The sequence below is a fragment of the Panthera onca genome, chromosome C1 (assembly GCF_046562875.1).
Source record: "Panthera onca isolate mPanOnc1 chromosome C1, mPanOnc1 haplotype 2, whole genome shotgun sequence".
Taxonomy (NCBI): domain Eukaryota; kingdom Metazoa; phylum Chordata; class Mammalia; order Carnivora; family Felidae; genus Panthera; species Panthera onca.
The window spans coordinates 187,603,780-187,627,701 of record NC_138346.1 but is presented as its reverse complement, the minus strand read 5'-3'; the positions used below and the strand labels follow the sequence as shown (position 1 = coordinate 187,627,701).

Genomic DNA, 23,922 nt, shown 5'->3' with positions numbered 1-23,922 from the left:
CAGGAAACTCAGAACTCGGTCCTCCCACTCACTTCCGGTTCCTGCGGGACGCTTGTAGCCGGGTCAGGGGTCACGAGTGGAGCATCTTCTCTGGCCCGGGCCGGCGCGGGAGGGCTGTGTGATGGCCTCGGAGCGCCCGGAGCCGGAGGTGAGGGGCGGGCGGGTGCAAGGCTGGGCACTGGGCCCCGAGCTCCGAGGAGGAGGATCCGGCGGCCTGGCACGGCGGTGGCCTCCTCCCCGTCCGGGGGAGGCCCTGCCCCGTAGGCCCGACCATTGAACCTCCTTCCCTGGCCCGCAGTTTTGTCGGGGGGCTGGAGCAGAAACCCGTCGCCGTCGCTTTGTTTTGGTTACTGAAATTTCAGACACGTCGCTGACTCTGGGGCTTTCGTATTCTTTGATCTTAATAATGCTATTAACAAAATCTGTAGTTTGATTTTCTGCTGCAGTTTCCGTGGGCAGCACGGCAGTAGGCATCGATGGTTTATGCATTTCTCCAAACATCGGAATGCCGTAGACAGCATGAATTAATTTAGTTCTAGCGCTCGTGCATTTGGGGAGCAGCTTTGGTTTCGCGAAAAAACATTTTTGACTCGGAGTGAAACCTCGTCCAGCATTGGCACTGCCATTTAGCTATCTGTGCAACTTTGGGCAAGTCTTGATTTCCAGGATCCTGTTTCTTTCTTCATAAAATACCTGTCTTATGGTGTGTTGTGAGGACTTGACGTGTTAAACCAGAAAATGCACAGGAGGCATCGATTAGGTGCCAAGGACCACGCGAGGAACTCATACATGCATTATGTTATTAAAACTTAGGCGAAGAATGTGGCAGTATCCGCTCTCATTTACAGATAAAGGAATTGAAAAGTGAGGGAGGTTAAGTACCTTACCCAAGTGCTCCTCAGCTGGGGACTAGCAGAGTTGAAGTTAGAAGACCTGAGCATAAAATCTCTCAGCTTTGGAAAAAACGGAACACTAGAACAGATGCCCAGTGATGTAAGAGAATATATGAGTAGGTGGGAAGGGTCAAGGATGTGTAGAATGACAAAAATAGAAGTCATTTATTGAATGAGTACTGCATGCCAGGCACCATTCCAGATGCTTTGCCAATATCAATTAATCCTCTTGTCCTAGACACTTTTTTTTTTTTTTTTTTTTTTTTTTTTATTTTTGGGACAGAGAGAGACAGAGCATGAATGGGGGAGGGGCAGAGAGAGAGGGAGACACAGAATCGGAAGCAGGCTCCAGGCTCCGAGCCATCAGCCCAGAGCCTGACGCGGGGCTCGAACTCACGGACCGTGAGATCGTGACCTGGCTGAAGTCGGACGCTTAACCGACTGCGCCACCCAGGCGCCCCCTAGACACTTTTATCATCTCCCATCTTTCAGTTGTGGAAATTGAAACACAGAGATCCTTGCAGCATAGTTACACAGCTAGTAAGTAGGGGAGCCAGGACTCCCAAAACAGGTGGCCTGGTCCCAGATCTTGTGTTTTTAACCATAGTGATTATAGTATAAATAATAAAATAGCCACAGGATGGTAAGTCTCCAGTTTGTTGGGATTTGGTGTTATGAAACCCAAGATTAAGTAGGAAACTCTACCCTATTTTAAAGAATCAGACATGTTCACAAAGAAGCCATACATCTGAAATGTCAATACTGAGAAAGACTGAAAGAATTTGGAGTACCTCTCCGCAAGAATTAAGATGAGAGGAAATGGAGGCACCTGGGTGGCTCAGTAGGTAACGGTTAAGCGGTTAAGCGTTCAACTTAGCTCAGGTCATGATCTTTCGGTTCACAAGTTCAAGCCTCGCCTCAGGCTCTGTGCTGACGGCTCAGAGCCTGGAGCCTGCTTCAGATTCTGTGCCTCCCTCTCTCTCTGCCCCTCCCCTGCTCTCTCTGTCTCTCTGGTTTCTCTCTCTCTCTCTCAAAAATAAATAAACATTTAAAAAACAACAGCAGTGGGACGCCTGGGTGGCTTAGTTCGGCTCAGGTCATGATCTCGTGGTCCTTGAGTTCGAGCCCCGCGTCGGGCTCTGTGCTGACAGCTCAGAGCCTAGCCTGGAGCCTGTTTCGGATTCTGTGTCTCCCTCTCTCTGACCCTCCCCCGTTCATGCTCTGTCTCTCTCTGTCTCAAAAATAAATAAACGTTAAAAAAAAAAAAAAAAAAGAAATGAACTTTTAAAAAAATAAAAATTAAAAAAAATAATAAATAAAAAACAACAGCAGCAAAGATGAGAGGAAATGGGATGTTGTAGCAAAATACGACATACCTTTCAGGCAGGTGGTGTAAAACAGCACTGTCCAACAGAAATCTAATAGAAGGCGTGTATGCAAATTTTCTAGTAGACACATTTAAAATGGTAAAAAGAAACAGAGGAAATCAATTTTAATAATGTATTTTATTTATATATATTTCCAAGATATTATTTCAACAGGTAATAAGTATTAAAAACTATGAGCTACTTATTCTTTTTTGTACCAAATCTTTAAAAATCCAGTGTGTATTTTACACTTGGAGCACATCTCATTTTGGACTTTTGGACTCACAACATTTCAGGTTCTCAGTAGCCCCATTTGGTAGTGGCTACCATATTGATCAGTGCAGATCTATAGTAGCTTGGAGTCAAGACACATACTTCTGGGAGCCTCATTCAGCCAAAAGTTAAGCATCTGTTAAGTTCTTGATTTGCATTCCTGAAAATTTTATCTCAGAAAGTAAAGGGAGTGAAGTTTGCCCCTGGGCAGAAAAGTCACTGACTTTGAGAGGTTGTTACAATCCGAAGAGACAAAATTGGGCATAGTCAGATTTAAGAAATCATTCATTCATCATATATTTAAAATAGTTTATGAGTGCTGTGGATTCAGAATCGTTCTAGGTATCAGGGTGGATACCGAGCAGTGTGAGACAGACATGTCCTCTATTTTAATAGAGTAAACAAACATTGAATTATAAAAAGGGCTGCAAAGGAAAACTACAGAATGAATGAGTGTTTAAAAGAGGTTCTTAACAGACTTTGTTAAGAAGTGTGTGGGGCGGGGGTGGTTTGGGATGCCTTCTCAGAGAAATGACACTTCAGCCTGAAGACCAAGTAGAAGTTGGCCACGAGAAGAGGCAGAGCGCATCACAGGCAGAGGCAATAGTGAAAATCCTGATGTGAGAAGGAGCGTAGAGCCCTCAGAGAACAGAAGCAGCAGCTGCTAGTGTGGGTGCAATGTGACAATGAGAACAGCTAACACTTCCAGAGTGCTTACTAAGTATCACCTAATCCTTGTAAAATCTCCACAAAATAGGCACTATTATTTTCCTGATGGCACAGATGAGGAAACTAAGGCACAGTAACTTCACCAAGGCCTTGTATTAATAAGCAGCAACAGAACCAACGTTTGATCCCTCTAGGTGCTCTAAATTGGCAAGAGATTGGTAAGAGATGAGAAGAAGATTCAGGCTGAGTCCATGCTAGAGGTTCAGGACTTATGTGGCATAAGTCTAGTGGTAAGGAGCCTTCAGACAGTTCAAGGGAGAAAATGTCTACATGACTTCATGGGATTCTTTATTTTTAATTTTTTTTTTTTTTTTTTTATTAGCATGAGCGCACGTGAGCGGGGAAGAGAGGCAGAGAGAGACAGAGAGAATCCCACGACCCTGGAATCATGACCTGAGCCAGTGTCAAGAGTCGGATGCAGCCGACTGAGCCATCCAGGCGCTCCTCATGGGATTCTGTTAGAAAACAGCATAATGGTTGGAAAAGGCTTCAAAAATTATTTATACCTTAACCACAAAGGGACAGGTGCAAAGAACAAACAAAAAACAAATTGAGACGGGCGATGTTTCCGTCATCCTGATATATATGGTATGCAGTACAGTGCCTAATAATGGATTATTCATCTTGTAAATGGTATGTAGGCCTCAATAAATGTTCCAGAGAATGACAGGCTTCCTCTACCATTGTTCTCATTCTCACGTTTAATTGCAGCAACATCCTTATGAAGTAGATATTCTTACCCACATGTTATCGATGAAGAAGCTGAGTCCTGGAAAAATTAAGTAAATTGTTCAAGCTCACATAGATAGCAAGTAGTAGAACCAGATTTCAGTCCAGGTCTCTGACTCTGAAACCCTGCTTTCTCTTTGCCAGATTAGTCCCAAGAGTAATGCATTTCAGACTCAGGGAGATTACGTATTAGGGCATTGAAGCTCCATGTGAGTGTGGATGCCGAGAGAATACAGCTAATTCAGGGTTTGTCAAAGCGGAAGAATCACTTGGGGAGCTTGTTGAATTTAGATTCCTGAGTCCTGTCAACTCGAATTCGGTTGGTTTGGCTGGGGCCCAGGAATCTGTATCTTAATAAGCACCTCGCCACTCTCATGCACCTGGTCCTTGGATCATACTTTGAAAAATACTATTTTAGCTGCTTAAATTCTTATGTTTTCTGGTTCTGATCAATTACATCTTGAATGTGAGGCAAACTTCAAGATGATGGTTTGAACATGTTGCTGTTGACTTCGAAGGGTCATGTTTGAGGGAGAAATGTGAGAAAGATTAAGTTAGGCCAATGTTCCTGGTTTCAAGAGAGTGGATTCTGTAAGAACTGGTTGATGATCTAACTACGTAAGCTTCACTTGGCCTTGGACAGTCAGTCCATCATTCAAAATAACATTTATTTGTTCGTTTTAGTTTGAGAGAGCATGTGTGAGCACAAGCAGAGGAGGGGCAGAGAGAGAGAGAGAGAGAGAGAGAGAGAGAGAGAGTTCCAAGCAGGCTCCACAGCAGGAGCCCGACACAGGGGCTTGATCCCACAGTCCTGGGATCAGGACCTGAGTCAAAACCAAGCGTCAGTCGCTCAACCGACTGAGCCACCCAGCACCCCTGTCATTCAAAATAACTTCGAAGACAAGGTGGAGAAATGGAAGCTGTACTGTAATGAAATCAAGCCGTCTACTAACTAATAATCTAAAGAACGTTTACTAATAGCACAGCACCCATCTGTGTCTTCCATCCGCTTTTTCTCCCCTTTTCCTCTTCACTTAGCAAACCCCAGTCAACCTTCAGTGTCACTTTCTCCTAAGATCCTAGCTTGGGTCAGGTTACTTTGTTATATGCTGCCATAGAACCACTTTCTTTTCCTTTGGCACACTTACTCAGTTTGTAATCATATAGTTAGTAGAATGATTATTTGATTAATTTTTTTCTCCATTACAGGGGGTAAATGTTATGAGAGCAGAGAATGCCAGTTTTTGCTTTTCATGGTATCCTTAGGACCTAGCCTGGTGCTAGCCTGTAGCTGGCCCTCCATAAATTTGTTGACCGATGAATGAATGCACACCCACCATGTCTTTGTCCTCTTTGGACAGGAATGAGGACTTGATGGCATCCTGATGAAATTAGCAGGGAAATTAAGCTGGAAAGAGATTTGCTAAAAGACAAAACAGGACTCTAGGTTTTACAATAGAATAAGAGACTGAATTTATCCAATATAACAGGACTAATTGAATAACTGGATATGTCCCAAAAAGCCAGCTGCATGAGGACAGAACAGAGGATGTGTCTTGACAGCAACACAAGTGAAAAAGTTACGGAGGTTCCCTGCGCCAACAGTATGGTAAAAGTCAGTCGGACTTAGGAGACTCTGAATCTGTGCCCTCACCTGGGTATTGTGTTCCATCCTAGCCCCCACATTTTGAGTTGAAACACAGACCAGCCAGAGTTCATAGGCATATGATCTAAGATATAGTGGGGAAACTTGAAACAATGCTCTTTAAGATTTACCTGAAGAACTCAGGAGATGTTTATTACAGAGAAACAGAGACTCAGGGCTGCCATCGGATGTTTGATAGATTCTCCTTTGGCAGAGGGTCAGACTTTCCTTTGGGTTTTATCCAGGGGTAAAACCAGAAATGGGTTAGATGTTTTCAAGAGAACAGATCTCAAGGTCAAGATTATATCAAGAAGACAGATTCTGGCTTAGTGTGAGGAAATATCCAGCTATGCCAGGTAAATGGGGACGAGCAAAAAAGCTGAACTGAATGGTTGTGCGGGACTTTCCAGACACAAAGCAGCAACTGATCAATGAATTGCTTGTTTTCACTTGTTACACTAATGCGTGCATTTATACTTTCACACGCCATTGGGATACATGGTAGTGTTTTATGGAGGAGGAAAATAAAGTTCAAGTCCAGAGGCTCAGCTATCAAATCGCACTTTCTTTCAAAACAAATCGATTAGAACTCACACCTGCAGCCCTTCCCCAGATTCCAAGAACTGTAAAAAAGAGATAATATTTGAAAAGAAAATAGTAGTGAAAACCTGGTAAAAACAACTTTGGTGGAAGCAAAAGAAAAACCCAGACATAAAATAGGCTCGTTTTTCTATAAAGTGGATGAGGAAGGATGGGATCTCTTGGACAACACAGAGCAGACGTTGCTAAAAATGAAAAGTTGGGAATCAGTGGTAAGAAATTCAGAACATAGCTCAAAACAGAAGAAACATAGCTTGGGAGAGCCATTTCCCTCACACATTCGGTCAACAAATATTTGAACACCTAGTACGTCTTGGCATTGTGCTGGTTGCTAGGGATACAGCAAAGGACAACATATAGACAAAAGCTTCTACCTCCTTAGAGCTTCTAGACTTGCAGGGGAAACAAAATTTACAAAGTACACAAATTCTTCATTATAAACTGGTGGGTGCCATGAAGAATTCTAAACTGCTTTGTGACTGTGTGACAGAAGTGAAACCTGTCATGCCTAACATAGTGCAGGGGATCATAGATTCGTTCGTGAAACCCAGAATCACCAACATTTTAGACCTAGAAGGTGGAGTGACCAAGTGTTCCCAATTGTTCTTATGGTGCTGACCCATGGGTGTGTGTTCTCCTCTGTTTAATCCATCTCAGTATGGGCCCAGATTCCTTCCTATGGTGTTTTCTTGCATAGCTGAAACAGGCTGGCATTTGGGGGAAAAAAAGTCTTTACTAACTACCAAAGAAGAACCAGAGGAATATAGTACTGGGATTAGTGTTAAGATTATCTCACCTTGAGAAGAGTTGTAGAGAAAAAGAGTTGTACTGATTATTAGCTTTAAACATCAACTTTGCTTTGCTTAGAACATATGGCAGATTCACTTATTCAGCAACTTGTATGGAGCATCTGATGTGCCAGGCACTGCTGTAGGCTCTGAAGATAGAATGATAAACAAAGGACTGCTGAATGCAGGTATCCTTCCTATTCTGATAGTACTCCCGGCCCCAGCCCATCCTTTCCTAGATAAGAGCCTTGGCAGGGATCCAGCACCATCAGTTAGACAAGAGTGGGCATCAATCTCACACCCACACCTGCTCAGCCAGTCCGGAGGGAGAGCTTGACTGGTTTAGGAGAGCATCCCATCCCGAGACCAAGGTCAGGCAGAGGGCAAGTGACTGCTGCACATTCCTTCTTGGCCGGTAGACCCTTTGCTGTTTCTAGCATCTTGGTGATAAGGGTGTACAATCTTAAGGGACCTTTTGAGGGGAATGGTGGTTAGAAATGATGGTAAATACCTGTATCTGATTTTTCTCACTAACTTGGAAATCATTCTGCAACTTACCGGTTTCCAGGGCTATCTTAGTCGTCCTTGATACAGTTTCATTCCTTCCTCCCCACTGCTTCCAATTAATCACTGATTGTTGTCTTATTCTAAAGGGTCCTTAAAATGGCAGCTAAGCTCACTTGTCTTGAAGGTTGCGTTAGCTGAGTGTGTGTGTGTGTGTGTGTGTGTGTGTGTGTGTGTAAAACCAGGCTTTGTCGATGAGAGGCAGTACTGGCTTTACATTCTGGCACAAGTGCTGTCTCATCGGAGACCAGTCTCAAACAGTTCACAGAATGGCTACTATGAGTAGCTCTGGTCTAGGCCACTGCCATCTCCCCTGGTTGTCAGGGGATCTTTCTGAATCACATGGTAGCCAGAGGGAATTTTTTTTTTTTTAAATGCAGATAAAATATTATAGCTCTGTGAAAAAAAAGTTCAGTAGCTTGCTCCAACTCTTGGGACAAATCCTTGGCCAGCACCTACCTTAGCCTGGCGTACAGAAGCAGCACAATAGAGAATAGTGTGATTTTAGGTAGTATAGAGACGTAACACAAAATAATATTGAATCCTATATCGATATTTCAGTTGCCTTTTTGTCTTTCTGATTATGACGGAGCATCCTTTATGCTTGTAGAGACCCATCGTGTTCTTTCTCGGTACCACTTCAAATCTTTTCTGTTCTTAAACCCCCAGTTTTATCCGCTTGTCGCTCTTCAGTAGTTGGGCTTTGCAGCTCATGAGGCCTGGGTCTGACTTCTGACCCTGCACCTACTAATTGTGTTAAATCATTTCACTTTTTTGGACCTCCGTTTGTTTCTGTTAAGTGTTTTATGTGAAGCCTGATTGAGTGTACAAGTGTGAAGAGCCTTCTATTATGTCCGGTAATAACCTGGTGATAGTTCACTTTTATAACATTCTTTCTGAGCGCCAGGCATTGTGCTGAGCATTTCCTATACCTGATTTCGCTTAGCCCCCTTAACAACACTGTTAGATCGGTATTAGGATTATATCCATTTTACAAATGAGGGCACTGAGGCTTAAGGAGGTTAATTAAGTACCTTTTCCCCGATCTCACAGGCTAAGAAGAGGCCAAATTGGGATTCACACCAGGCCGTCTGAAACTGAAGTTCTTGCACTTAGCATCTCCAGGGGACTGTTGAATATATTACAGGTGCTCCCAGAAATGGGAGTTGAATATATTACAGGTGCTCCCAGAAATGGGAGTTTCCTGCCTGCTTCCACCTATGCCATTTCCCAGTACCTGTTTCTGTGTGTGTGTGTGTGTGTGTGTGTGTGTGTGTGTGTGTGTGTGTGTTTTGAGAGAGAGAGAGAGAGAGAGAGAGAGCAAGAGCAAGCATGAGCAGGGGAGAGAGGCAGAGGAAGAGGGAGAGAGAAGATCTTAAGCAGGCTCTGTGATCCTGAGCTGAAATCAAGAGTCAGATGCTTAACCAACTGAGCCACGAGGTGCCCCTGTTTTGTGTCTTTTGAAGCAGGCCTTCTGTCCTGAAGAAGAATGGCTTTCTTCATCTTTAGTCATTGTGTCTGCTTTCCACACTCCTCTCCGCCATCAACCATCCTTCGTTATTGCTTTTCCAGGGCTTTTTCTATTTCTTCAAATTTCCCCATTCGGAGGGAAGAAACCTTCACTTCCTTTCAGTACCACATTTCTTAACAGTTACTGGCTTCTGTTTATTTCTACCACCCTCTTCAGTCCTCACCGCCTGGCCCTTCCCCTCACCGGCCAGGGACCCAGGGGGAGAAATTTGCAATTTGTCTAAACCAGAAGGAGAGTCATCTTTTCATCAGAGGCTAGAGTAAGGGAATAAAGGAATTTCAGGTAAAGATTGGTCAGGAAAAAATGTTGGGGGAGTTCAGGGCAGTGGACCCTTATTTTCTCTGTGAAACAGTGGGTGAGTTTATCTGCCAGGCCCCCAGGGGCTGAGAGATGGGAAAAGGTTCTGAAGGGGATGGGAGAGGTTGCTCACCAGGGAGAAGTGAAGGGATAGGTAAAGTCCTGCTGGAGCTGGTGCCCCTGGCAAAGTGACAGGTTTCTCTCTGTCAGAGTGCCGCTGGCATGGTATATGTGTGGATGAGGGAGAGCGTCGAATTCATCCCGAGCCAAGATTCGGCTCATGAGTGGAAGGACAAGGACACGGGTAAGGGAACTGATGCCTGTCCGGACACCGCGGAGCCAGCTGCCTCTGAGGCAGTGGTGGGAAGGAGCTGGAGCACTGACCACTGCACTGAGAAGTGTGGAGGGTGGGGAAAATGTGGGTCGTGACCCACAGGAGTTTAATTTTGAGGCAGTCAGCGGGCTTGCTAGTCACCCAGTGAAGAGTCCTTTAGGGGCCGCTGTCGTCAAGGCTTATTAGGAGGAAGTGTCCAGCATTACTGAGTATCTGCTTTGTTGTCAGCAATTTGCCAAGCATAGGGACACACACATAGAGCAAGACACAATCCCCACCCTTAACGAGCTTGTAGCTTATAGGAAAAACACCTACACATTCAATAATGTTAAAAGGGCACTTGGTCAACACAGAAGTACACATAAGGGGAATGGGACCAGAGAACTGAGTCCTTGGGAACACGTTGCCCTGAGGGGGGAGCTAATTTTTCTCCTCTGCTGCCTTGCCTCTCCCTTACGTGTTGTGAACTCCTTGAACAAGTCACTTGCACAGCGATCTATGTATACCAGGAACTCAGTGAATTTTTCTAGATTATTTCTAATGTCTCTTTGTCTCCAGGTGGAAGAAGCTGGGCAGGTGTTCCTGTTGATGAAAAAAGATTATCGAATCTCCCGAAATGTCCGCCTGGCTTGGTTCCTCAATCACCTGCATCAAACTGTGCAGGCTACACCTCAGGAGATGCTGGTGAGGCCCAGAAACCTACAGGATGGGAGGGGCTGGCTCAGAAGGATCTGCTTTTTTAAGGGGGTCCTAGAAACAGGATAGGAGACGAACTCTAATGGGTCTCATTCTAGAAGGGGCAAGTGACTTTTCCCAGAAAATGATTCCACCCAGGAAATTTTAATTTTCCAAGTAGGAAGAGTATATAGTTGGGTTGCAGGAGATAGAACCAGTGGTTTGCCATTTTGGATACAAGAGTTCAGGTCCTGGACGGGGCGCCTGGGTAGCTCAGTCGGCTCAGGTCATGATCTCACAGTTCATGAGTTTGAGTCCCATGTCAGGCTCTGTGCTGACAGCTCAGAGCCCGGAGCCTGCTTCAGATTCTGTGTCTCCCTCCCTCTGTCCTTCTGGTGCACACACTTTCTCTCTCTCTCTCTCTCTCTCTCAAAAATAAACATTTTTTTTTAAATTTTTTTTAACGTTTATTTATTTTTGAGACAGAGAGAGACAGAGCATGAATGGGGGAGGGTCAGAGAGAGAGAGGGAGACACAGAATCTGAAACAGGCTCCAGGCTCTGAGCTGTCAGCACAGAGCCCGACGCGGGGCTCGAACTCACGGACCGCGAGATCATGACCTGAGCCGAAGTCGGTCGCTTAACCGACTGAGCCACCCAGGCGCCCCAAAAATAAACATTTTAAAAAAGTTTTTTAAAAAAGGAAGAAGAAGAAGTTCAGGTCCAGGAAATAAAGGGGTGACTCTTCCCTGACCCTTTCCTTTTCTCTCTGTCCTAATTGTCAGCTCCAGTCTGAGCAGGAGTTGGAAGTCCTCAGCGTCCTGCCCCCTGGGTGGCAGCCAGATGAACCAGTGGTCCCAAGGCCATTCCTCCTTGTACCTTCTACCCGGGTTACCTTCCTGGCTTGGCAGTACCGATTTGTCATTGAGCTCGACCTTAGCCCGTCTACTGGCATTGTGGTAAGGGACTAAAGGGAGACAGTGGGAAGAAGGAATAAGGGATGGAGTAGGGGGTGAGGAGGAGAGGGAGAGGCCTCAGAGATGTGAACAGTGATCCCAGTCTACCATCATGGAAAGGAAACAGGCTTTTAAATGGTCAGCGTTTGAAGACGTCCCATTCCACACGTGGCACTGTATTTGGGGGTGTGACCAACTTTAAGATGGGAGTTCCACTGACCCACGGAAGCTGCTTGTTTCTGCCCTCTGCTCAGGGCTGCTTTTGCTCACATTCGAGAGATCTTTCTCTGCATTGCCCTCAGGATGATTCCACAGGGGAGATCTTGTTTGATGAAGTTTTCCATGCGCTCTCCCGCTGCCTAGGCGGGCTGCTTCGACCCTTCCGAGTGCCCGGATCTTGCATCGACTTCCAGCCTGAGATCTACATAACTATCCAGGCCTACTCCTCAATCATTGGCCTGCAGGCCCACCAGGTATCGCATCCTTTCTCCAAGTTTGTACCCTCAGACCTCATTTCTGGTAGTCCATTGACTAAGTCCTTATTCTGTCTCTACTGTCTATTTTCAAAGTCCCAACCTGTTTACCAATCGTCTCTGAGTCTGTCTCCTCTTGAGAAGGATCCATTCCTCAGCTCTTAAAGAGCCTTCTCGGGGCACCTGGGTGGCTCAGTCGGTTAAGCGCCGACTTCAGCTCAGGTCACGATCTCGCGGTCTGTGAGTTCGAGCCCTGCATCGGGCTCTGGGCTGATGGCTCAGAGCCTGGAGCCTGCTTCCGGTTCTGTGTCTCCCTCTCTCTCTGCCCCTCCCCCGTTCATGCTCTGTCTCTCTCTGTCTCAAAAATAAATAAACGTTAAAAAAAAATTTTTTTTTAAAAGAGCCTTCTCACGAGCTTTAGGTCCGTTGGCCTTGATTGGACAAATGCCTCTCCCACTCCTTCTGCAAGGCTGTGGTTCTCGCCACTGGATGTCTGTTTCATGCTGCCACTACCACCCTCCTTTTAATTTGATTAGAGGGTTTGCTTATATCCTGACTCCTGGCACTACCTCTAGGAGATGATCTTTTAGAATAATTTTATGATTTTGAAATGTAACATATGCCCAGAACCATAATTTCTTCCAACGACAGAGGAGGGTCATCTTCCCTGAGGGCCCTGTGAAGTGCCGGGTGTTATGCTGACCATACAGATAATTACGAGCCTTATCCAACACCCAAACAGGCCATCACAAGACACTCCTTTTGGAGAATGGCCAGGTCTGTTACTGGAATATCTGTTTTTGGCTTAGATAAGCAGTGGCCCAGTTTCCCCTCATCTGCTCTTAACCACCTTCAACTCACTGTTAGGGGCTTACCCTGAAACTGCCCCTAATGGCCATGTTGTCACCTTGGCTGTCAAACTCGCTTTGAGATAGGGATGCAAGGAACAGCTCCTGAGGACCCGAGATCTACAAGGCAGTCGGTGCGTGTCTGGATCCCAGCCCACTGCTGTGGATTAAAGTGCTCTCCTAGCACAGCTGTTAGGACTGTTGCTTGTGGCCTGCATCCCCAGACAGAGGCCGGGCTTCTCAGGCACTGATGGCCAAGACCGGGAAAGCATGAGTGTTAGGTAATCACTCCACACTTGGTTCATTTCAGCAAACATTTACTGAAGCCTGATCTATGCGAGGCCTGGGCTAGGTCCTGCAGTCACAGATGAATCAGGCACTGTCCCTGTCCTGATGGGAGGACTTGAGATTTTAGTAGGGGAGACAGATATTAAAGGAGGTAATTTCGGTCGAATGTGATAAAGACACTAGTTAAGTAATGACTCGAATGCTGTGGGAGCACCAAGAGGGAGCAGCCAGCCAAACCCAGGGAAGACTTTTGGACAGAGAGGCATTTGAACTGAGTGTTGAAGGAAGGATTGAGGTTAGCCCTTCAAAGAAGGGGAGTGGGCTTTCCAGACAGAGGGGCCAGCAAAAGCAAAGCTGCAGAGCTGTGAGATTGTGCTCTTGGTCACAGGTGCTCTAGGGGACTACACATTATTCTGTTTGACACAGTAGTATTTGAATGTGGAGGTGGGGAGTGGTGGTAAAGAGGAGATGAGAGAGAAGTAGAGGCAGAATTATGAGAGACCCTGAATGTCATGGCTAAGAACTATAGGAGAGTTTAGTGTGGTGATGATGACAAGCGCTGGATCTAGATTCACACCCCCTGTATTTGCTTGCTGTGTGCCCTTATGCAAATAACTTAACCTCTCTGTACATCTGTCTTTTCTTCAAAATGGGAAGATTAACAGTACTGATATTATGTGGTGACTGAGTTCATATATATCAAGCATTTAGAACAGTGCCTGCCCCATAGAAAACACGGAAAAGTTAGCTATTAAAACTGTTCATTGTTATTCTAACTGTTAAAAATGGAAGGTTTTTAAGTGGACAGTTATGAGATCAGATTTGTACACTGGGAAGATCAGGCTGGTTTGTAGCCAGGAAGAAAGATGGACTGGGGGGCAAATTCTGCATTGGGAAGAACAGGCCGAAGATTATTGCAGTACAGGAGGGGAGGTGAGCCCTGAACAAGGCCAACAGCTATGGAGAAGGAGCAGGCTTACTCAGTTTAAGCCCTCAGGGCCACTTGTTAGCCCTGGGCTAGCTTCCTCACCATCTCTAAAGCTCCCCAAGATGTATTCTACTGTTCCTTAAAACAGAACAAAAAAAGAGGCACCTGGGTGGCTCAGCTGGTTGAGTGTCCCAACTCTTGATTTTGCTCAGGTCATGATCCCAGGGTCATGGGATTGAGCTCAGCATGGAGCCCACTCTGCTTGGGATTCTCTCCCTCTGCCCCACTCCCCCCACTCACATGCATGTGCGTGCGTGCGCGTGCTCTCTCTCTCTCAAATAACATTTAAAAAAATAAAAAACAGAACAAGTTAAATCACCTTTATAATGTATGTCCATTGGAGGAAACTTGAAAAATACATAAAATATAAAGAAAAACAAAGCTTACCCATAATACACCACCCAGAAATAACTACAATTAACATTTTATGGAATTTCCTTCTTGCTTTTGAGTACTTGTTTATCCTCCCTCGCCACCACCATCCAAAGAGAGGAGAAGAAACTATCAGGCTGATTCCAGACACATAATTTTACATCCTGCTTTTTAAATCTATAATATGGGCATTCTTCCTTGTCACTAAGTATTCTTTGAAAATATGATTTTTTTTTTTTAACGTTTATTTATTTTTGAGACAGAGAGAGACAGAGCATGAACAGGGGAGGGTCAGAGAGAGAGGGAGACACAGAATCCGAAACAGGCTCCAGGCTCTGTGCGGTCAGTACAGAGCCCGACGCGGGGCTCAAACTCACGGACAGCGAGATCATGACCTGAGCCGAAGTCGGCCGCCCATCCGACTGAGCCACCCAGGCGCCCCTGAAAATATGATTTTTAATTGCTGCTTGGTTTGATATTTCATCACAATTTATCATTATATATTTGGCCAAACCCTAGTGTAGGATTCTTGGGCTGACCCACTTTTCACATCTAAACAATATAGCTGTGAACATCTTTCTCACCTTATAACCCCAGTCCCTACTATTCCTCTGATTCCATTTTTCTTCTCTTAGGCCTGTGGACTTACAGAGTCCCCCTCTCCCGGCTGTGACCACCCATTTCCCCAGTTCCGAATAGGGAGTGAAGAAGTAGTTGTTGCGCAGGAGGGCAGGGGTAGGGGAGTAGTGGGCCTGTGAAAAGGTTGTAGGAGTCTGAAAGGAGAGTTCCCAGGGACCACCAGGCCCGTATGAAATTTCTAGGATGGGGGCACTTCATTTATGTTGAAAGGAGGAGGAAAGGAACCCCATGGAGAGAGAATGAAGGCATTAGGCAAGAGGTCCAAGATTAGTTGGAGAGATTAGCTTTTGGGAAACAGAAGAGGATGAGGAATCGTTTCTTCAGAGTTTCAAAAGAAGAACAAGGACACAGATACAAACTTCGAGTAAATATTGTGGGTGTTTTCGGTGGTTGGAGAGTAGTACCCCCCTGGGGTTAAGGCAAGCAGGGAGTTCCTGCTGACTGGTTTCCTTTCTCTATGAAGAAGGGGGGGGGGGGGTAGGAGTTACCTGCTGAGGGGAAAAGGAAGGAAGGAACATTCACAGGGAAGATGATGTTGTACCGAAAAGAAAAAAGGTCCAGAGCTGCCTCTGTGTGCAGTGCTTCAAGATCAACAAGAATAAAAATGTATGAGTCGGAATGAGAAAGGCTTTGCCAGGCTGAGGTGGGGCTGTCTGATGACCCAAGATGGAAGCTCTTATGGCACCCCCATGTGGGAGCTTGGGGAAACCCAGTGTGCAGGACCGTAAGCAGAGGAAGGTTGTGAACCCAGATGAAGATAACTAACGGCCTGGTATCCCCGGTGGAGTAGATGATCTGACACGAGAAGAACTGGCTGTGGATTTAGTCACCCTGCTTGCACGAGAAGTCAGGAGCGCCTAGAGAGAGCTGTGGAGATACATAGGCACACCAGAAGAGTACTTTCCAGTGTCCCCCTGACCTTCATTTCTTGGTCTTTCCCTTGTGCTTCTCAGGTGCTGGTACAGGGCTGCCTTTTGGACCCTTCCCAGCGGGAGGTGTTCCTGCAGCAGGTATATGAACAGCTCTGTCTCTTTGAGGACAAGGTGGCCACCATGCTGCAGCAGCAGTATGACCCTCAGAGTCAGGTATGTGGGAGAGAAAGTGGGTGGAGACCACTTAGAAAGAGGAGCTCTTAAGGGACAGAGGGGAGAGAGGAAGGACAAGCCCCAGTACAGAGGGAAGAGAGGTCAGGGAAAGGGGCTAAAAGCCAGAGTGAGCCAAGGTTAGAAGCGCTGGTGAGTGCACGCAACAGGTTCCCTGCTGGAGGAGGAGGGCTCAGATACATTCCCAAGACACACATTCTTGCCAGGAGAAAACGTGAAGACCGTGTGCTGGTGTCTTTTTCAGTCCTAGATCTCCTCCCCCAGTGGATCTGAGAAGGTGATCGTGTGTGGCTTTGATCGCTACGATTTTGTTCAGTCAGGGATAAAGCTGCTTGAACTCACTAGAATGCACTTGGCTCATTCCTTTGGATATCCTAGAAGTAGCCAAGCAAATTGAGTGCTCTATGTCTGAAGACTTAATTCGATTGATGTATAAAATATTTCATAATCGTGATGGGAAAGGGGCCATAAAAGGTGGAGAAGCCTGCTCCAGTATAATCTGGTGCTTCATCTGGTGTCCGACTCCTTGTCAGCATCTGAGCACATGCTAGGAGAGCAAGCACAGTCAGGACTTGGCTGCATGGCAAGGGGTTGAGGTCCTCACAGGAGTAGGCCTGTCAGGCCTGGGTGGCAGTGCTGGGCTGTAAATTCTGGCTTTGCTGTGGATGGGAGGGACGGTAATTCTCTCTGACCCATTCTGTCTCATCTGTAACTCGGGCCAGGCCGAAGACCAGTCCCCAGACTCGGGGGAGCCCCCTGGCCGGAAGGTGGGAGTCTCCATGGTGACAGCTGACCTTGGGTTGGTCAGTATGATTCGTCAAGGCATCTTGGCACTGCAGTTGCTCCCTTCAAACTCTAGTGCAGGTCAGTAGAAGGACATTTGGTGGGGCTGGGGAAATAGGAGGGTATGGGAAGGGGGCATTAGCAGTATAGATACAGGTTCCAGGGGACCAGTGGGCCCCAGAGAAGAGGATCTGTCTCCTTGTGTGTGTGTTTGAGCATCTCTCTCAAGCACCCCCAGCTCTGACAACCATCCAGGACCCTAGTGGGAGGGAGTCGAGCTCCAAGGACATCACTTCGGAGACTGGGGTCCAGCACTCAGGAGGGAGAAGCAGGAGGGAAGGGAAAAGGGAAGGGTGTGGATCATAAAACACATCAGTCGGTAGACACTGAGGTCTGAAGGGCCCCATCAATTGGATGCCCCCCTGTAGCTTTGATCTGGTCAGTGTCCCCAGATCTGTCTGATATTTCCTGCCCCAGGTATCATCGTGATCACAGATGGGGTGACCAGTGTCCCTGATGTTGCTGTCTGTGAGACATTGCTGAACCAGCTTCGCAGTGGCACCGTGGCTTGTTCCTTTGTGCAGGTGAGGACTTTCTAGAAAGGATGAGAGGGAAGTGTGGTATATCACAAAGTTGGATATGCCTGGTTACTTTCTTACAGGGGATGATTTCCCACATAAAGCCAATAACGTAGTTGCTTGTGTGTCGGTGGGGGGAATAGGTGTCCTGTCTAGAACATGATAGATGGGGGCGCCTGGGTGGCTCAGTCGGTTGAGCGGCCGACTTCGGCTCAGGTCACGATCTCGCGGTCTGTGAGTTCGAGCCCCGCGTCAGGCTCTGTGCTGACAGCTCGGAGCCTGGAGCCTGTTTTGGATTCTGTGTCTCCCTCTCTCTGACCCTCCCCCGTTCATGCTCTGTCTCTCTCTGTCTCAAAAATAAATAAACGTTAAAAAAAAAAATTAAAAAAAAAATGGAACAGGATAGATGGCAGTGGTGGGAGAGGACTCTCATCTTTGTCCTCAGGGTGTGGGGAAACAGCATGTTATAGTAAAAAGAGTGCAAGTTTTGAAATTTGACAGCCATTTCCAGCCTCATCTCCCCCATTAGATGAGTGATTACCATTTTCATTGCAAGGATCAGAAAACCCAAAAACTAGCTTGAGCAAAGGAAGGAATAGGAATTTTCAGTGAACCACAGCCAGTTTGGATTGATGGACTGTAGGGTGGGAGGCAAAGCACTCTGGGAAACAAGGCTGGAGGGTAGGCACTGGCCAGAACACGAAGAGCTGGTTCTGCTGTATTACGGCATTTCAGCATAACTCTGTGGGTGACGTGGGTAAGTATAAGGAAAGCCACTAGTTGGGTTTATGTTTTATAAAGGTCACTCTTGCTGTTGCGTGAAATCCGGAGTGGAGGCCGGGAGATTATTAATTGTGGTGGTCAGTGTGAGAGAGGAGCAGGGCTTAAATTAGGGGGATAAAGGGTAAGAGACAAGGGGATAGAATTGAGAAAATGAAGAGGTGGAGTCAGCATGACTTATGATTAGCAAGGTGTGAGGGGTGAGCAAGAAAGAGAGGTTAAAGATGTCTCTAAGTTTGTGACTCCAGTGGTGGCTGGGTAGCCAGCAGAGCAAACGAGGAGAAGCAACTGGGGTGGAGTGAGGACAAGATGATGAGCCCAAGTTTGTGCATGTTGCATTTGAGGCGCTTATGGATCCGTGGGATAGCAGTTGGAAGCATCACCTTCGGGGTTAGGCATACTTGGCCTGAATCCCATCTCTGCTTATTAGCTGTGTGACATTGGGCACATCACTTGATTCTTGGTCGGATTCATTTGTAAGTGGAGATTATAACGGTGCCTACTTCACTGGGTGCGACAATGCATTTAAAGTGCTCGGCAGAGTGCATAATTATGTAATAGATGGCTGCTATTCATAGCAGTTAGCAGTTGGAGATGCAGATCTGGTACTCAGGAGACAGCACTAGTTGAGAGAGTTAGAATTTGTCAGCCTACAGATGGTGATTGAGAAGAGAAGAGGGTCCCTGAAGAACCTTGGGGAATACCGGTGTTTAAAGGTCTTTTGTAAGAAGAGAACCCAGCAAAGAATGAAGGGAAATAATCAGACAAGAACCAGGAGGTTCTCATGTCAAAGGAGTCAGAGTTTGGGGAGGAAAGAAGTAGTTAACAGTGTGAGATGGCAGCAGAAAGATCGTGTAAAATGAGGAATGAACAGTACCCTTTGGATTTGGTGATTAAGAGGTCACGGGGATCTTCTTCAGGTCATTTCAGTGAAGAGGTGGCCAGGGAAATGATTGCAGTGGATGGAAGAGTGTTAACACAGGGAATTTGGCTGCTCAGATCAAGTGGGGGAACAAGAGCGAGAACAGTAGCCAGAGGGAAGTGCAGGGTGGAAGAGACAGATGCTTGGTTCTGTTCTGTTTGGTTTTGTGTTTTTAAATGTTTATTTATCTTTGAGAGAGAACATGAGTAAGAGCACGAGCGGGGAAGGGGCAGAGAGCAAGGGGGACAGAGGATTCCAAGCGGGCTCCGTGCAGACAGCAGAGAGCCCGGTGCGGAGCTTGAACTCATGAACCGTGAGATCATGACCTAAGCCAAAGTCGGACGCTTAACTGCCCAAGCCACCCAGGCGCCCCTGTTGTTTTGTTGTTTTAAGCTAGATACCAGCATGTTTCTGAGGAACCGTGAGGAAGCAGGATTTGAAAATAAGGGAAAGAAAAGGAAACCTGATGGAGTAAAGTCTCTACATTGACAGGACGGTGTTGGCTCAAGAAGTAGATCAAGGGACTCTTTTGGAGTGGATAGAAGTGAAGATGTAGATAATTCTGCTAAGGGTCTCTGGTCTCTCCCTGAAGGAAAAGGGAAGGGTAAGTACTGTGAGGGAGGCCAGAGTTGGGAGAACAGGATTGAGGACAGCCCTGAAGGACTTGCTGGGTTGGGTGTCATATGTTCTGATGTGGTGTCAGCCTATACACCATTGCACTTGTCTCCATTTGGGACCCAGGTATAGAGGTTGTGATCCTAGTTGGGCTTTTAAGGGGGAAGAGGAGTAAAGTCAAGAGGGCCAGGGATAGACTTGGAAAGAGTAGAGGTTCGAGGGCTGGCAGTCTTAATGAGGTCAGAGAGCAGCAGGAGAAGGAGGATGGAAGGAATCCAAAGAGATAAAATTGTGTGTAATCAGTAGGATGTGGCAACTGAAATTGCAAAAATGAAGTGGTTCCAAGTGAAGCTAAGAGCCAGCATGTAGCCAGCAGGCAAGTGAGTGGAATAGAGTTCGTTTCTGGAAATGAGGGTTCAGGAACTCTGAGAGGCCAGGGATATGAATGAACCTTCTAGAATAGGTCTGTCATCATTTTCTGAAGGGGCCAGCTAGTCAGTATTTTAAGCTTTGCTGGCCAAACGGATGTCGCAGCTACTCAGCTCTGCTCTTACCGTATCGAAGCAGTCATAGACAAGATGAATGGGAATGGCTTTGTTCCAATAAAACTTTATTTATAAAAATGGCTGATGTGCTAGATTTGGCACACAGGTTATGTGTAGTTTGCCAATCTCTGATCTACAGGCTTCGGGTTCAAAATATGGCCCATGGACCAGCAGCATTGGCATCACCACAGAGCTTGTTAGGAATGGAAAATCTTAGGCCCATCCCAGACCTACTGCACTTTAACAATATCCCCAGGTGTTTTGCACTTGATCTTAGCCAAAAGGCCGAGAAGCGATTCCCCAGGTGTTTTGTACCCTAAGGTTTGAGAAGCATTTTGTTAGAGACGCTGACGTCTCTCGGATGGTGACAGGAAGCCAATGAACCATTTCTCACAATCTTTAGTGAGTGGTGCAGTCTGGTGTTTGACGTTCTGAAAAAGGGCATGGCCAGATGGAATGGGCTTCAGACAGGAGCCCAGGGAAGGAAAGTTGCAGAGCAGTGTTCTTTCCTGGGAGAATGTTGACCCTCTTCCCGCTCTGTCATCTGGGAGATGGGCGCAGCCACCCAGCCCAGTCTCTTCCACTTTTTTGTACTTCCTTCTCAGGTGCCTCTTTTGGTGCCTCTAATTCCTCATTTTCTCTAGGTGGGAGGAGTTTACTCTTATGACTGCAGTTTTGGCCACGTGCCCAATGTGGAATTGATGAAGTTCATCGCAATGGCCACGTTTGGTTCCTACCTGTCCACTTGTCCTGAGCCAGAACCAGGCAGCCTGGGTCTGACTGTCTACCACCGGGCATTTCTCCTCTACTCCTTCCTGCGCAGTGGGGAAGCCCTGAATCCTGAGTATTACTGCGGTGAGGATCAGACTGGGGCAAGTGGGGGCTGGCAGGGGAGTGTAGCACGGACCCAGAGGTGATTCGGGAATGGTTTGAGAGTTCTGGTCCCTAGAGAGATTGAGCGCGTGCCTGGGGCTGACTGTTCTGACACTCTTCTCTCCCCGGGATTTCAGCGTAGCCCCTCCCCCTAGATCTCTGTAGGCTCACAGAGAACCGCCTGCCTCTTGCACATCCTTGCTGGTCTTCTAGGCTCTCAGCACCGCTTATTTAACGAGCACCTGGTCTCTGCAAGCAGCAACCCTGCCTTGGCTCTGCGCCGGAAGAAGCACACTGAGAAGGAGGTGCCAGCCGACCTGGTCAGCACCGTGTCTGTACGGCTTCGAGAGGGCTACAGTGTTCGAGAAGTCACCCTGGCCAAAGGTAAGGGTCACTAAACCCTGCCACATCATACAAGGGTCAGACCTGCTGGGCAAAGCAGAAGCCACCTCGGTATCACACATGAGATTCTGCTTGTCATTTGAGACACATGGGTTCTGAGCTGCCTTCAGGGGTTAGTCTTCTTAGCATTTAGCTTCCCAGTTCCATCTCCTTTGCCAGAGAGAAGTCAGCTGAGGTTGGTGTGGTGTCCTGAACTTGGCTCTGTTTTCAGATCACTCCTGTAAACTTCTGTTTGTGGCAGTTGGCAGGCTCTAGGCCTGAAATCTCTGGAACCATGCTTGGAACCTTTAGCCAGGCTAGAGTTCCATGAGGTAGGTGGGGGTTTCGGATAGAACTCAGTCCCAGGCTGGAGTCCTGTCCCTTCTTCCCCTGAGTAGCCTCCTGCTTCCCCTGAAGGAGGGTCTCAGCTGGAGGTGAAGCTGGTGCTGCTGTGGAAACACAACATGCGCATTGAGTATGTGGCTGTGGCGCCCTGGCCCCTGGAGCCGGAGGGCCCTCGAGGAACACGGGTGGAAGTGACGATGGAAGGCGGCTATGACATTCTGCATGATGTGTCCTGTGCGCTAAGGCAACCCATTCGCTCACTATATCGTACCCATGTTATCCGGCGGTTCTGGAACACGTTGCAGAGGTGAGTGAGGTCACCACTCAGTGAGCGACGCCGTTTGTTGTGTGGGAGGGACAGAGGTGTGAAACTGGGAGCTGGAGAGAGTGCCCCTGAGGAGCAGGCTCGTGTCGAGGGTCCCAGGTGCCCCCCCGAGCTGCCTTCCTCCGTACCCGCCACAGTCAGGTGTGACTCAGGGCCAGCCCTTGTTCTGCAGCATTAACCAGACGGACCAGATGCTAGCCCACCTTCAGTCCTTCTCTTCGGTCCCAGAACATTTCACGCTTCCTGACAGCACCAAGAGTGGGGTGCCACTCTTCTATATCCCTCCTGGCTCCACCACCCCGGTGAGTAGCCCTGATGCTCGGGATCCCTGCTTCATGCCCGCCCATGTTGGACTGGCACAGCTTCTGGAGGCCAGAACCACCTTCTCTTTCTTTCCCTCGTGTCTGAGGCACCTGGACCAGAATTCTAAGCTTTATCCCTGAGAGCAATTCTCCTTCCTTCCAAGTTCCTGGCAGAGAAGGGTCTGTAGAGAGAGGCTGTCCTCGACAGACCACGGGTGTCGTGTAGGTGGTGGCATCCCAGCTGACTGTGAGCCCCTTCGCCCCATCTCCATGTGACATACTCTGGCTTTCTCTGGCAACTCTATTTTCCACCAGTGCCAACCACCCTCAACTGTGCGCCTCCTGAAGACCATAGCTTCCTTTGTCCTGTGCTTATTTCGCACTCAGCCCACAGTTGTCAGCCTTGAACCATGAGTGGGGGTTTATGCTGGCGTGTGGTGGCCTCATCCCGAGTTCCTCCCATCATTTAGCGGCATTCCTCTTAAGTCAGTGACGGAAACGTGGCAGGCTCCATCCTTTGCCTGGATTTACCTCTAAAGGGCTACATGGTCTGTTTCTGAGCTCATCCTAATCTGGCCTTCATACTAGAGGCCTCTGTTTTTCGCTTCTGTCTCAGGCTGGGCTCTAAGTTCCTTTGGCCGTAAACCACTGCCATCTCCGACCCCTGGGCCCCCGGTCCTGTTCGCTGTTTGGAGGTTGTGCCCTCTTTGTCCACAAGTGCTTCTATAGGACAGGCCTTCCTGTCCCCAGGTGCTCTCCCTGCAGCACAGCGGATCTGACTCATCCCACGCCCAGTTCGCTGCCTACTGGAAGCCAGTGCTGTCCATGGATGCTAATTCGTGGCAGCGATGGCTGCACATGCATCGCCTAGTACTGATCCTGGAGCACGACACGTGGGTACCCTCCACGGGCTGAGGGGACAGGGGGTGATGGGAAAGGGGAACAGCAGATGAGCCCTCACCAACTTTAGCCAAGGAAAAACGATGACCCTTTCCTTTCCTGGTCTTCCTGCTCGTCCACCCCCACATCCTCAGATAGCACCCAGAAGAGAGAAGTAGCAATTTATCTGTTTTTTGTCCCCAAGCTTGGGGCTGTGAGATGTGACCTCTGTGCACCTGTCTTCCAGACCAATTCCCAAGCACTTGCACACTCCCGGCAGCAATGGGCGCTACAGCACCGTGCAGTGCAGGATCTCTCACTCCTCGCTGACCTCTCTGCTCCGGGACTGGAGCAGCTTCGTGCTGGTCGAGGGCTATTCCTATGTGAAGCTGCTCTCCAGGTGGGCAAAATGATGTCCCCTCACTCCTCCCCCTCCACTGCATCCCATGTCTCTTCCTCTGACCCCAGACCTCCCCCCTCCTTCTCAACCCACTTACTCCCAG

The 23,922-nt window shown here is 47.6% G+C and overlaps 1 protein-coding gene across 3 annotated transcripts in view; it reads left to right on the top strand.

Annotated features, from left to right (window-relative positions):
• Positions 1 to 2: 2 nt before the first annotated feature.
• SZT2 (SZT2 subunit of KICSTOR complex) overlaps positions 3 to 23,922 on the top strand; it is a 52,209-nt gene continuing 28,289 nt past the window's right edge. For all 3 annotated transcript variants that reach the window (XM_060621210.3, XM_060621209.3, XM_060621212.3), the window contains exons 1-13: positions 3 to 148; positions 10,309 to 10,434; positions 11,210 to 11,383; positions 11,683 to 11,853; positions 15,942 to 16,073; positions 16,814 to 16,955; positions 17,352 to 17,458; positions 20,959 to 21,169; positions 21,401 to 21,571; positions 21,986 to 22,220; positions 22,411 to 22,540; positions 23,291 to 23,433; positions 23,667 to 23,819. In XM_060621210.3, the coding sequence (XP_060477193.2) occupies positions 122 to 148; positions 10,309 to 10,434; positions 11,210 to 11,383; positions 11,683 to 11,853; positions 15,942 to 16,073; positions 16,814 to 16,955; positions 17,352 to 17,458; positions 20,959 to 21,169; positions 21,401 to 21,571; positions 21,986 to 22,220; positions 22,411 to 22,540; positions 23,291 to 23,433; positions 23,667 to 23,819 (1,922 nt within the window). In that variant the 5' untranslated portion in view covers positions 3 to 121. The remainder of the gene's footprint in view (positions 149 to 10,308; positions 10,435 to 11,209; positions 11,384 to 11,682; positions 11,854 to 15,941; positions 16,074 to 16,813; positions 16,956 to 17,351; positions 17,459 to 20,958; positions 21,170 to 21,400; positions 21,572 to 21,985; positions 22,221 to 22,410; positions 22,541 to 23,290; positions 23,434 to 23,666; positions 23,820 to 23,922) is intronic.